A 14,521-nucleotide genomic window follows, 5' to 3' on the forward strand; every position below is an offset into this window, starting at 1 on the left:
GTTGCTGGTTCAGTGTCCTGACAAAGCCATCTGTTCTTTCAGGCCAACCCAGCCATAATCACAATCCCTGTCCGCGCACAGCCAGCATTGTGCCATATTACGGTACGGGTGGTTTTCCGCTGGCTATTTCCCTTCTTGAACTAAACCGCGTAAACCTGGCCTCACAAGACATCTGAATTTTGTCCCAGGACCAAGCAGAGCCAGCGGCCGGGCTAATGACGCCAAGCGAGTATGGCGTGAGGACACATGGCATCACCGCATCATCCCCACGTGTGTTCAAGCGACGTCAGCAGCACGCCTCGGCGTCTGCGGCGGAAAGTATGACCTCGCCCACACCTTGCGGGTCATTGGGGAGAGGAAAGAGCCATTTTGACATTACTTGTCACTGATATTAGCCGTGGTCGGTAATCGAATTCGGGTTAGTTTTTGTTATCACGCAGCACGATAACCGCCGCACCCCTGGTGTGTGTAGGGTAGGATTATTTTACACTCGGATTTGTGGAGAGTTTTTTAATGATTTACAACTAAGGGAAGGGGACTTAACTCTTGTAAAGACAATTCAATATGATCGGAACTTTAAGTTTAATGTTTCGTCGCTATTGGGGACATACCCCGATTGAAAACCGGGAAGCGTTTATCACAGGCTTGACTAAAGTTCGACAATAAATTCAACAAAGTTTGGCCTTTTTCCCATGGCGATGACGTCACACGCCATGCGCATGTGTCTGATGATATCATCACATGTGATGCCACGTCAGGTGCAACGCGATGTCATCATCTAATCTGGCTCCAACGCTTACGTCATTCATCATCATCATCATGAGTCATGGTCAATCCACTGCTGGATGAAGTCCTCCCCAAGCCACTGCCATCTCTCATTCTCCTGCGATGCAACATTCCACCCAACACCTGCGCAAGAGCAGATTTCATCGCTCCATCTCCCCGGTGACAGACCTCTCGGGACGCGTTCCATTCCTAGGCCGCAGTCAATATTCTTGACCATCGCACGTCAACCCTCTGCGTTTGGACTACATCAAAGGGTTGCTGAAAACTTGAAAGACACGCAAACTACAGCCAGTGGTGCGGTTTGCACAGAGGCAAACGTGCGCTTTGCTGACAGCTCGCCGTTGCTGGCTGCTAATTAAATACGTCCAAGGGCAAACGCATACGGAAAGCGTTACATCACCCCCGTTGGGTTGAATTCAGCATTTCCATTGGCTGCAGGGGGCGATGTGAAGCGAGTAAGTAAATGCAACTTACACAACATCAAAATAATCGATGCATGCATCGCACGATTCGATTCGCGTGTATCGTGAACATGAAGATCGATTTTAATCGCTGGATCCACACATCGTTACTTGGCCCAACTCTAGCCAGCTGCTCGCAATCGGAAGTTTGCGCATGCAAATGGTTGCAGGTTGACTCAGCCGATCGCCCCTCCGCCGTTAACAAAATGAGTACTAATTTTTAGGGAAGTCAACGGCGATTTGTCCTGTGGGTCAAATTGCCCCCACCATACGAATGTAGAATCTCCACCGCTGGCTCAGGCCTGTGAAGGGGGGAGATGAATGCCATCCTCACCGCTAATCTTGAGCAGGAAATCATTTTAGGCTTCCCCACATCCGCGATACGTGCACAGAATCGTGTGTGCGGTATGCGAATTCTAAGCAAACGACGAGCAATTGGTTCATCAATGGAATCTCGGCCCCGAATCGTGACGGGTTATCAAATGGCAAGGAAGGCTGGGGGTGAATCGGTGGGCAGTTGCTCCGAGCCACGCGGCGGAAACCGACAGAGAGAACCCTCGTCAACAAACAGAACCGCGAGACGAGCGACCATCGCTTGATGACTCGAATCGTGACCGATCCCTGGAATTGCCAGGGAAGGCGGAGAATCACCGCAAGGCTATTCCGCACCGTGCGGCGGACAGAGAGATAGAAAGAGGGGGGAGGAGCGGGAGTCCTCACGTACCATCTCATCCTCCTTCCCCTCGTTCACCACCGTCTCGTCCTTTTCCGAACTTCCCATCTTCGTTCAGCTGCAGGTGAGGTGTGGTGGTGGTGGGAGGGGAAACACGCAGACAAAAAACACGCGCGGGCGGACGGGCGTTAGGACGCAGAAACTCGTGAACGAAACACACGCGCGCGTTCAAACGCAAACGCCGCAGACGCGGAGCAAAAGGAAGTTCGCGGGGGTTTGTAAAGCCTGTGTCAGTCCAGGCACTAATCCAATGTAAATGAAGTCCTTGATATCCAGCCCGAGAGTCAATGACCTCTCCCTCCGTCGGTTCACTGTGGCCAGTCGGGGCAATCAACAAGCGTCACAGGTTAAAATCCCGGGGATAGGTGTTTCTCATCTCACAGAGGGCTCATAATGGCTGTGACAGAGACGCTGAGCCAACCACAACAAGGTCCGGTGTTCAAGTCAGAAGTGTCGGCGTTGATCTGTTTCTCTGGAGGCTCATAGTGGGCCTGGCGCCCATGATTAAACCGGATTCTCAAGTGTAGCGCGTTGATGGTCTCAGCCCGTGTCTTCACCTCATTCTATAGATGAGCTTTGAGAACAAACGATGACGGCTGCTATGCCACCTATTATTGCCGTGCGATGAACCATGTTTGGAAAACACATGTTTTCAACCGTCGAAAGTAAAATATTACCCATGACCAAATCGCTGGGAATGCACCCAACACCATCATATCTCAGATGCTAAGCAGGATTTTTGGCCAGGATTGTGCTTGGGTGGGAGCAACCACCACTCATAAAACAAAAGCTGCGGCGGCGCCTACATTGTGGGGTGCAGAGGCAAGTTGCAGAAATATCCATCGCTGTTCTGAAATTCTACACTGCCTGCATGCATCGCCAAACCTACCTCTGACCGGCGTGGCAAGGTACGGTCAAGTAATTCTCACGACCTCACGGGGCTTGGAGAGGCCGTGATGAAGCAGTGAATTGACCATGGCCAGGAGTCGGCAACCTGCGGCTCCGGAGCCACGTGACTTTTTAAAGTCTGCTTCGTCACATTATTGATTAAGTATGTATGTATGTTGAACTAATTTCATACCGTACGAAGCCAACCGTCTTAATCGGAGGTGTGGGGGAAGGACAACAAAGTCAACACAAAAAGCAGTTCTAAAGTACCCTTTAGAATTCGTATTCAAATGCATTGCGGGTAATTTTATTTATTTTCTTTCTACGTGACTTTACAGAAAGAACCAAAGAGTAATTCCTGCAGTCACGAAAGCTTCGATTCTAGTTTGAACCACCTCTACGGGGAGGATTTCCTCACAACTCACACTTAACATCTAATTTAGCAATCTTTGGGAGAATGTAATCGACCAGGTAGGGTGTTGACTGTTGTGTTAGCCAACTCTCTGTGTTGTATTGCATTATATTTCTAAGTTTACTATGTTTTTTTCTCATTCATTCTTACCTGATGATGGTTGCTTGTGTTGCAATCGAAACGTCGTATTCTATTATTATTTAATTTCTTTTCTTTCTACGCGACTTGACCGAAAGAACCAAAGAGTGCATTGCGGATCTTGAAATAACTTTTTTTAACCGGATTAACAAAAATGTCTCTTCTTTTTACTTTGCTTACCGAACCCTGACCACGGCCGATTGACAGCGATGGCTTGGGCAGGCCTCTGTCCAGAAGTGGATTGACAGACGGGGCTGTACGCGCACACGTGCGTTCCACAAGTCCTGCACACGCTGCCGGTTGTTCCCACGACTTCCTCAAAAAATACGCAAAGAGCTCTCCTTAAAAAGGTCAATTGGTCGAATTGTCGCAATGCAGGTTCTTCGTGGAAGAGTCGAGAGGGGGCTCGGCGCGGCTCCTCTCCTGGGGTGGAGGACCCAACGGCGCTGCACATGTATGCCCGTGTGGGATGAGAGAAACGGCTCTGGCATGACCGCTGTTGTGGCCGTCACCCTCCAGAGCCGTTCCACAGAAAGCAGCGTGAAGTCGTGCCGCTCGCTGCGAGTTCCACAAGGAAGTTCTCTCGGTTTCAGGACAAAATTATTTCCTATTAATGTTATTATAATAGGCTTGTTTACCCTACGAAAGACCCACTCAGTGACAAGACTCTTTTTTTCGGCAAGGTGCTGCCCAGTTTCCTGCAACAAGGTGCGATGCTGCTGCTGCTGCTGCTACGTGTAATCCCAACCGAGTACTTTGCGGGTCGTTTTTCAGTTTCGGGAAATTTGTTGTGCATTACCAGTTAAGTTGCATGGGGGGGGTTTTTTAGTAACTACGGGAGGAAACCAGAGAACCTGGGAGGGAACGGATGTAGAACAGTGCGGGGGGGGGGGGGGCGGGGGGCATACAAACTCCACACAGAAAGGCTCCCGAATCTGGAATCGAACCCGGGCCTTTCTTGCTGTGAGGCACAAGCTTTACGACTGCATCACCCTGCCTCTTCGTCCAAAAGGAATTTAACATAAAAAAAACATCTACCACAATCCACCGCTGCATGAATGCCTCCCTCCGCCATACCAGCCATGGGGGTTGTTCGTTCGTGTTTGATCATACTTCACCACGCCGGCCGGCGCAGGTTGGTGAAGAGGAAGGGCAGGGAGAAGTACCAGTTTTGACATAACTCGCCAAACTTATATTAGCCGTGGCCAGGAATCAAACTCAGGTTGAAGGTTTCGCAGTGCAGCGCCTTGACCACTGCGCCACCACTGCCGCCTCCATAATTTATAGTAGGTGGCTGTAAGTGGGGTTTTGCCCAGCACAGTCCACCTTTCCACGTTCGCCAGTCTCCTCCATTCAAATGCAAATTAGGTTGCTATGCACTGCCTGGGCCTGACAATTGGTAAAAAAAACATCACGCTCAATGTAAAGAGCTCACATTAAGTGCGGGAGACCTTGTTGAGGCGGTGAGGCGGCCCAAGCGGTTGATCGTTCGCCGATTGTTGCATGGGTTCGAGATTCTAAACCGAGAGGCAGCCCTGGTTATTACTGCGGTGTGTAATAAACCATAAAATACTACGTGCGGTCTGCTTCGCAGTGGACGTTATAGCTCCCTTGACGTCTTTCACGAAAGGCCATTGTGTGCCGGTGTCATGCTTCACATTTGACAAAACTAGAATTTCAGCAGCCCATGGCCACCTCATACCAGCTCCTATGGAGGGCTTCTCGGTGCTTCGCGCCTTGCCCATCGCCCCCACTGATGTCGTCTTCTTCCCCCCCCCCCCAAATATGTGCAGATATTACTGACTCGATTATATGTAGGGTCAGAGGCGTAGCTAGGGGGGGCAGGGGGGTACATATGTCCCCGGGCGCCAAGGTAAAGGGGCGCCAAAATGAGGCTTACAACGTTACATTATAACTTATTGTGGCGGGCGCGGCAGCCTGAAACTACTGCACAAATCTACACCTCAACCTAAAAGTTTATATATCCCGCCACACACAGCCTACATGTCATGTAATTACATTTTGGTATGTGATTAAACGGGGGGGGCGCCAATTTTATAGTTTGTCCCCGGGCGCAAAATATCTTAGCTACGCCACTGTGTAGGGTGTGACTTTTTTGGGGGGGGAGGGATCGACAATTTGTTGAAACCTGTTGGAGCAACGTTTTACACCCCATATCTGGGGGGGGGGGGGTCCACTTTCTATAACTTTTTCATTCAGGCCTTTTGAAAGGTTGAAGGACAAATGGACAAACGGAATGCCGGGCTTTTATAATAAGATTCGCAAATTATAAATTGGGATTACAACATGGCAAATATCGCCTCCTCTTTGCAGATCATCGAGCTTGGGCAATCGTTGGGAGCACCGGTTCTGGCTGCCTCTATCTTCGTCTGTGGCTTCTCGTGCTTCCGTTGCGCGTGTTACAAATTGTACAGCGTTGCGAGATGCAATTTGCATAACCGACTACGTAAAATAATAAACACGTTATGCTGTGCTTGCGTAGTCTGTCTGCGCCCACTTTTTTTCCAAAAATGTTTAACAAAACATATTAGGAGAATGGGAGTGAACTGAGGGCCGAACACGATGACCTACTTACAGTGCTGCACCCCCTAGCAAACAACAGCCATGGCACCGTGGTCTCGTCACCGCCCATTCAAACACCACCTGCGATTACAGCCCCACGACTTAGCAACAGCATCTCGTGACCATGTCTTATAATAATCAACGTGATATTTTTCGATTTAAAGCTTTCGTGACTGCAGGGATTCATCTTCTTGGTTCTTTCGGTAAAGTCACGTAGAATGGAAATAATAAAATAATAAAAATAAAACATAATAAAATAATTCTCACGACGTTTCGGCAAGCAGCCGTCCTCAGGTGGAGAACAGGTCTGTCGAGGAGACAGAGTCTGAATGTCTCCTCGACAGACCTGTTCTCCACCTGAGGACGGCTGCTTGCGTTGTGGCCGAAACGTCGTGAGAATTATTTTATTATGTTTTATTTTTATTATTTTATTATTTCCCTTCTACGTGACTTTATCGAAAGAACCAAGAAGATGAACGTGATGATAATTAGAGATGCTATGGTCCAGCTTAAATCTTATTTCAGGCCAATGACATTGAACCTCGATAAAACCAGTACCGCAGAGTGAACGTCAGACCATGTGCCTAAACAACACACAGCGATACAGTGGATCCTGAAGACACGTCGGAGAGCTACCTGTACGGCACAACCTCCATATCCTACGTGGGAGCAAAATGAGTAACGTGCAGAGCTCTTTTTAGAGAGTCAATGGCGGTCATTGCAAATATCACGAGGCCAACCTGTCAAATGGAGGCGAAGAGGTCGTGGATGATGCCACCAGACCTCAGCCTTCCCCCCTTCCTTCCTCCTGTCGGTTCGCGCGCAATTGGGCGGTGGTGTAATTCCAAAGTGCCGCGGGGTAATTTCTTGTTCCGTCAATACGTACATCCATTAGTTCACAAAGTGACTTCACTGCAAGGAGACACTGCAGCACGTTGACTCCGGCTGCGATACACAGGTGTCGGCGGATCACTCTGTGATGGCACCTGTACTACGAAACACCTATCGGCAGGAAGGCAAGGCAGCACTTGCACGAGGCAGGATAGCAAGTAGGTTCCTGACAAGTTCCATGCGTAGCGAACTGTGCGAGCGTTCTCTCTTGGAAGGCATGGGGTTTTCTCCGGTCACTCTAGTTTTCATCCACAGAACAAAGATATTCAATAATCGATCGGCTAAAATGGAAACAAAGGATGGCACTGACAAAATACGTCTCAAAATTCAACAAGACATTCCTAGTAACAACATAAACATTCTCCCACCAGTGTAAAACATTAGCCCTACTTGGTGGTGGCACAGGTGTAACTTTCTGTCCCGCCCCTACTGGACATCTGTGACAAAGAGCTTCATAGCTCATCGGATTTCTCCAGGAAAATGAAAAGATTCTGATTCTGTTAAAGCACGTGTCTCAGAATCACAAGGTTGTGAGTTAAAACCTTGGTCATGGCCGACAAACAGAAATGGGCATCACTCTGATGGTTGCTCTGTCAGACTGGCTCCTGCCACAGGGATTTCGGATACAGGCTGATTCAAGACTCACCGTGAGACTCGGGAGTCAACAAGCATTGTGGCCTTCAAGACGATGCAAAACTGAATGGGATGTCCTTAAAAACAATAAAATCCACGTATTTTTTCAAATTAACCTTATGGCGGGACCCCGGGGTCCCATAAGCCCCCGGGTCTCGCATAAACATTAAATTATAATGTAAACAAAAACTTTGCTCTTTTTCACCAATGGGTTTGAAGGATGGTGGCAAGTGTTGTCTTGTTAAACTATGCCTTTAAAACTTCAAATCTAGATTATGCCTTTAAAACTGAAAACTACTTACCTGCAGTACCTCTATTTGAATACACTATCGAAAAAATAATTTACACCCCTCTGTCAATCATCGCATTTCTCAGTGTGGATTTGTGAACACACTTTGTAAACAGCACATAAAATAGTACGCGTTTTCAATGCGCTGTTCATATTGTAACAAGCGTTTATACCAATGTTACTCTACAGAGTAGTGGGTCGCCGCTCCTCTTATCCGCATTGATACGAGCGGTATGTGCGGACGATGGCTTACCCGTAAAAATAACTATCAGCGCAGATATATACGGACAAGAGAAGTATTATCAAACAAGAGGAATTAAGAGTGCAACGCATCTCATCTGTTAAATAACTGCAGGTAATAGGATTGTCATCGATTGATCCTGGCTGCAGACATTGGTAGGTCACAAATAATAATGAAGATAAGGCAGCAGTTTCCCTGTCTTACGCATAACGTTATGACAAATAAAGGACTTAAGTAGTGTAGGCAGTTTTAGCAGCAGCTTTGGATAAGACTTATCATCCTGCCCATACCCGAGCATGGAGTGCATTCGCTTGTTCAGCTCTTGTGCGCATTCGTCCTCGCTGCTGCGCGTGGACACGACATGACAACAGAATGATCCGTGCCAGGCGGGTCGCGGCGTTTATGTGCACGGTGGGACGGAGTCGCCAAAAATTTAATTCATTACGATTTCATTACGAATTGACTTCCGTTTATTCGGGACCCGGGGTCCCGCCATAAGGTTGAAATGCCGATGACTGATTCATTGAAAATTCAGTGAATCCATTACCTCATGTCACTCACTACCCAACATCACCCACCCAAACTATTTAAAGTATTTACAAAGTCACAAGCCACCCGAAATGTAGAAATATTCTGGTCTTAAACAAGCATCTTGTTATTTTGAGCTCACCTCGTATTTTATACAGCGATGATGTAGGTTTGGGAAGCGCTTTATCCAGCGGTCGATTGATCTGAAAAAAGAGCTGTACAGCTCAGTGGGCCTTAGCTGGTAAAATAAAAAAAATTAAAGTAGTTTTTAGTATTATCGACATTCTTCCCAACAAGATTTTACTGTTTTCTCCTGGACGTTTCTGTTGTGCGTCGTCACTCTAAGATGTTCCTTGTTCATGTTTTTTATTTGTTGCGGTTGCACCCGGGTCAAGAGCCTCATGGCTCATAGGGCTATACCTAATAAATGAAACTGAAAAACGGAATCATGAGCTGATGAGGAATAATCCACAGCCCTTGTTGTCAGTCGACTGCTAGATATGACTGCCACCACATGGCACGTCAGTCATAGTGGGGGTTATTTTTTACCACACTTTACCAGGCTTATTCTCAAGCAATTTGAAATACCCGCCAATGGCTTATGGCCATCGAGGTTACTGATGCCCATTCTGTGGCTCGTTAACGAAAAAAGAATCCTAAATCCGGGTCTCCATTCATTCATGCAGCCACAATAAATGAGTCACAACCACAGTTACATAATAGGCACTCAGGTGTACAGCCAACTCTGTGTCTGTACACGCGAGTCTGTGTGTGGCCAGATAGAGGGGGCTCAACTCCTAGCGTGGCACAGGCTAGAGGAGAAATGGGCTTATGTGATACACGAGGATGTGGAGCTGAGTGAACTTGAATGGTACCAGCGGTGCCAAGATCGGCCTCTGCGGAGGAGGCTCGCAAAGGACGCTGCTACTGGGCAGTTGGAGGCAGTCGCCCTCCACCAACAGCGGAGGGCAGATGAGCGACGCTCACAACAACGGGCAGAGTGCCCGGGCGGTTAAAATACAGCAATTTGGCACAATATGGAGCACAGGTGTTGCACCTGCCGGCCGTCTCAGTCAGTCAACCCAAGGCACCTATGACCTGCCAGTAGCGAGCCTTCGACACTTCACGTGGCCTCAATGTGCACCTAGCCTGGCACAGGCGCCGTGGTGCAGTCGCCGCCACTACATGTTGCTGTGTGTACACACACACAGTACACTACACATGGTACACACACAGTACACACACACAGTACACACACACCGTACACTACACACGGTACACACACACACACAGTACACATACAGTACACACACACAGTACACAACACACGGTACACACGGTACACACACAGTACACACACACGGTACACACACACACACGGTACACACACACACACAGTACACATACACAGTACACTACACAGTACACACGGTACACACACACAGTACACACCCACAGTACACACACACAGTACACACACGGACACACACACACAGTACACTAACACACGGACACACACACACAGTACACTAACACACGTACACACACAGTACACTAACACACGTACACACACACAGTACACTAACACACGTACACACACACACAGTACACACACACACAGTACACACACACACAGTACACACACACAGTACACACACACAGTACACACACACGGTACACTACACACGGTACACACACACATAGTACACACACACAGCACACTACACACAGTACACACACACAGTACACTACACAGTACACACACACAGTACACTACACAGTACACACACACATTACAGTACACACACACGGTACACTACACACGGTACACACACACGTACACCACACACAGTACACACACACAGTACACACACACGGTACACACACAGTACACACACACACGGTACACACACAGTACACACACACACAGTGCACTACACACGGTACACTAACACACGTACACACAGTACACTAACACACGTACACACACAGTACACTAACACACGTACACACACACAGTACACTAACACACGTACACACACACAGTACACTAACACACGTACACACACACAGTACACTAACAAACGTACACACACAGTACACTACACACAGTAAACACACACACAGTACACACACACACGGTACACACGCACGGTACACACGGTACACACACACGGTACACTACACACGGTACACACGTGTACTGCGTGAGCAGCACAGATAGTCCAAACACCATGCAGTACACACATACAATGCACAGTTTACACGTGTGTACTGTATTACAGTACACACGTGCGTACTGTAATACAGTACACTGTGTACTATATCACAGTACACGTGTGTACTCTGTAATACATTACACAGTCTACTGTATCACGTGTGCACTGTAATACAGTACACACGTGTACTGTATCACGTGTACTGTATCACGGAGTACCGACAGTCCACGTGTTACACCGCAGTACACACTGCGTCTCCCCGCCGCCGCGTCTCTCCTCACCGCTGTCGCGATGTCAGCTGAGCGCCATCGTCTCTCTCTCGGCGGCGGAGAAAGCTTCGTCCGTGGCCTCGCCTCGTCTCCCCCGTCGCCTCGTCTCCCCTCGGCGAGTTCTATGAGAAGCAGGCGGATAGACAGAGAGAGAGAGACAGAGGGAGAGAGAGAGAAGGCCGGGACCGCGTGGGGGGTAGACTCTGGCAGCCACTCTCCCTCCCACTCCACCAGCACTGTACTGTCACTCTCACTCCCTCCCTCAGCTCAGCTCTCTCTCACACTGACGTGGAAGTGACGTAGCTCCCCCCCCTCCCCTCAATGCCCCTCCCTCAAGCCCCCTCCCCTCAATCCCCCTCTCAATTTCCCCATCTCAATTCCCCCTCCCCTCAACCCCCCCACCCCTCAACCCCCGCTCCCCATCTCAATTCCCCCTCCCCTCAATCCCCCTACCCTCAACCCCCCTATCAATCCCCCCTATCTCAATGCCCCGTCCCCTCAATCCCCCCTCCCCTCAATCCCCCCTCCCCTCAATGCCCCCTCCCCTCAATCCCCCCTCTCCTCAACACCCCCTCCCCTCAATCCCCCTCCTCTCAAGCACCCTCCCCTCAACCCCCCCCCTCCCCTTAACTCCCCCTCCCCTCAACCCTCCTCCCCTCAACCCCCCTTCCCCCAACCCCCCCCCCTTCCCTTAGCCCCCCCTCCCCTCAAACATCCCTCCAACCCCCCCCTCCAACCCCCCCCGCACACCCCCACCCGCACACCCCCACCCGCCAACCCCCCCCCCTCAACGCCCCCCCTCAACACCCCCCCTCTAACACCTCCCCCCCCGTCAACCCCCCCCCCTCCACCCCCCACCCACCCTCCTGGATTCACAAATTCAACCCCCCGGCTCGCGATTCCCGAATTCAATTCCCGAATCGATCCTCTCGGCTGGTATTTCTCATTATTCGCTCTCAGAAGGCTGTGTGGCTGATGAAATGTGTACAAATAAAAATAAATTGTATTTTTCATGCGGAGAGACAGATATGGGAGCGAGACGTAATATGTGATTTTTTTAATATAAATTATATGCCGTGTGGCTGATGGGATGTGTTAAACCAAATAATCCGAAGCAGTTTTCCAAATTGGCTGGAGAGCTGAGCGGCTGAAGAGCGCCTCCCAACGCCGAGAAGGCGACCCTGACTCGTTTGGCTTCGAGTCTTTCACGAGAGAGGCAGCAGGAAGGCAGAGGGCATCGATCGGTGTTCGTTCCTGTGTCGCCTTCATTAGGAATCGTCAGGTTTTTTCGGTAAAGTCACGTAGGTAAAAAATTTAAATTAATAAAAGTAAAATAAAATAAAAATCACGACGTTTCGGAGGCAACACAAGCCTCCGTCTTCAGGTGGAACCGTCACAGCACGATAGCTGTATCAAGCGATAGCTGTATCAAGTGATAGCTGTATCACTTGATACAGCTATCACTTGATCAAGCGATAGCTGTATCAAGTGATAGCTGTATCACTTGATACAGCTTGTGTTGCCTCCGAAACGTCGTGATTTTTATTTTATTTTACTTTTATTAATTTAAATTTTTTACCTACGTGACTTTACCGAAAAAACCTAAGAATATGAATCCTTGCAGTCACGAAAGCTTCAAATCTAGAAGGAATCATCAGAGCAGTGGAGCCATGCTGCCATACCTGACGCCTGTTAAAACGAGATGCTAATTTGTGCCACCATTATCGGTACTTATCAGTATACAGTTTGTACTTATATTCCTAATTCATTTTTATATTATCTTCGTGACTTGCTTACCTATTCTCTATTTTGCACTCCGATTGGGTTTTTTTTGTATTGTTGTAACTTTCTGATCCGCCCCTACTGGACATCTGTGAAACACATTCCTGCGGAGGGAGCTGGTAGGAACGTTGGGTTGCTCAGTCAATGGCCAGGGTCAACGGCGGCGTGGTGTATTCCGCAATAATGCCCGACTGTGAGGGCGGGCACAAGCCGGCGTGAGTAGGATAAACGTTGAGTTTTATAAGGGCACCACGGGGTGACCAGCCCCTCCCCACCCAGCCCCACCCCCCACCCAGCCCCTCCCCACCCTCCCCCTCCCCCCCAGCCCCTCCCCACCCAGCCCCTCCCCACCCTCCCCTCTCTACCCAGCCCCACCCCTCCCATTTTTGGATGCACGACGGACGGGCGGACACCATAATCCCCTGTGGGCTGGTGTAACCAGGAGGTTCCTACCAGTAAAAGATCTTCATAGCTCATCGGATTCCTCGAGTCTAAAGATTCTGAATATGATCAGCCAACGTGAGTCACAGCCCTGTTGAATAAAACATTTAATCCCGAGTGTATCTTTTGCTTAATCACGCGTGAAACTCAGGAGGGTATAAACAACACAAACCCCAACCCATTAGTCAATAACACTGTGACACTGAATCGAAACGATATAATAGGTGACGTTTTAGACAACGGACCTTCTTCATAGGTCATTAATTGAGATGACGGAGTGGACTAAAAGAGTCGGAGACTGCAAAAGCATGGGGCCGGATGAGAATTGCATTTTTTTTTCATGTTTCCTGATGAACAATTTTTTAAATTGCCATATACTATAAACTAAAAACTAATTTTTATTTTACCAGGTAAGGCCCACTGAACGATATAGCTTTTTTCAGTAGCGACCTGGCCACAAATGATATCACAATGAAGTGGCTTATACTGGTAGGAACCTCCTAGTTACACCAGCCCACAGGGGATTATTGTGTCCGTCCGTCGTGCAGGGAGGGGCTGGGTGGGGAGGGAGGGGCTGGGTGGTCAGGACAGGGTGGGGTGGGGCTGGGTGGGGAGGGAGGAGCTGGGTGGGGAGGGGAGGGTGGAGAGGGGCTGGGTGGGGAGGGTGGGGAGGGGCTGGGTGGGGAGGGTGGGAAGGGGCTGGGTGGGGAGGGTGGAACTGGGTGGGAGTTGTGGGGCTGGGTGGGGAGGAACTGGTCACCCCGTGGTGCCCTTATAAAACTCAACGTTTAACCTACTCACGCCGACTTGTGCCCGCCCTCACAGTCGGGCATATTTGCGGAATACACCACGCCGCCGTTGACCCTGGCCATTGACCAAGCAACCCAATGTTCCTACCAGCTCCCTCCGCAGGATTGTGTTTACGTGGAAATGTATACCAGCTATTCTTCACGTACGAACAGTTACCAAGAGAGCATGATATTCGAATCTTTCAAGAGTGACTTGGGTCACCAAAATGGCAATTTTAATTCGATGCAAACAAGGACAAGATCGAAGCAAATTTAAATCGGAGTAATACAACGAAGCGGTGCATACATTATGTCCATTGAGCAAACAATAAATCAATATTCAAGAAAATATTTTTTTCTGTAGCGACAGTTGGCTCAGACAAATTACGTACAGTATTAAACAAAAACTAAATCAAAGTAAAATTAAGTTACGGAAACA

General features: G+C 49.0%; 1 protein-coding gene across 12 annotated transcripts in view; it reads right to left on the minus strand.

Annotated features, from left to right (window-relative positions):
* LOC144719540 (polyamine-transporting ATPase 13A3-like) overlaps positions 1-11,341 on the minus strand; it is an 83,515-nt gene extending 72,174 nt beyond the window's left edge. For 10 of the 12 annotated variants that reach the window (XR_013585608.1, XR_013585609.1, XM_078595569.1 and 7 more), the window contains exons 1-2: positions 11,084-11,341; positions 1,972-2,038 (exon numbers count right to left, since the gene is read on the minus strand). Coding sequence is in view for 10 of the 12 variants with exons in the window: in XM_078595569.1 (XP_078451695.1) it covers positions 1,972-2,028 (57 nt within the window). In the remaining 2 variants the exon portion in view is untranslated. Of the gene's footprint in view, positions 1-1,971; positions 2,039-3,598; positions 5,153-8,725; positions 8,787-11,083 lie in introns of those variants that run through there. The other 2 variants (XM_078595560.1, XM_078595561.1) reach the window with 2 other exon arrangements.
* Between the last annotated feature and the right edge of the window lie 3,180 nt (positions 11,342-14,521).

This window comes from Lampetra planeri, chromosome 6 (genome assembly GCF_965212315.1).
Source record: "Lampetra planeri chromosome 6, kcLamPlan1.2.h2, whole genome shotgun sequence".
NCBI lineage: Eukaryota > Metazoa > Chordata > Hyperoartia > Petromyzontiformes > Petromyzontidae > Lampetra > Lampetra planeri.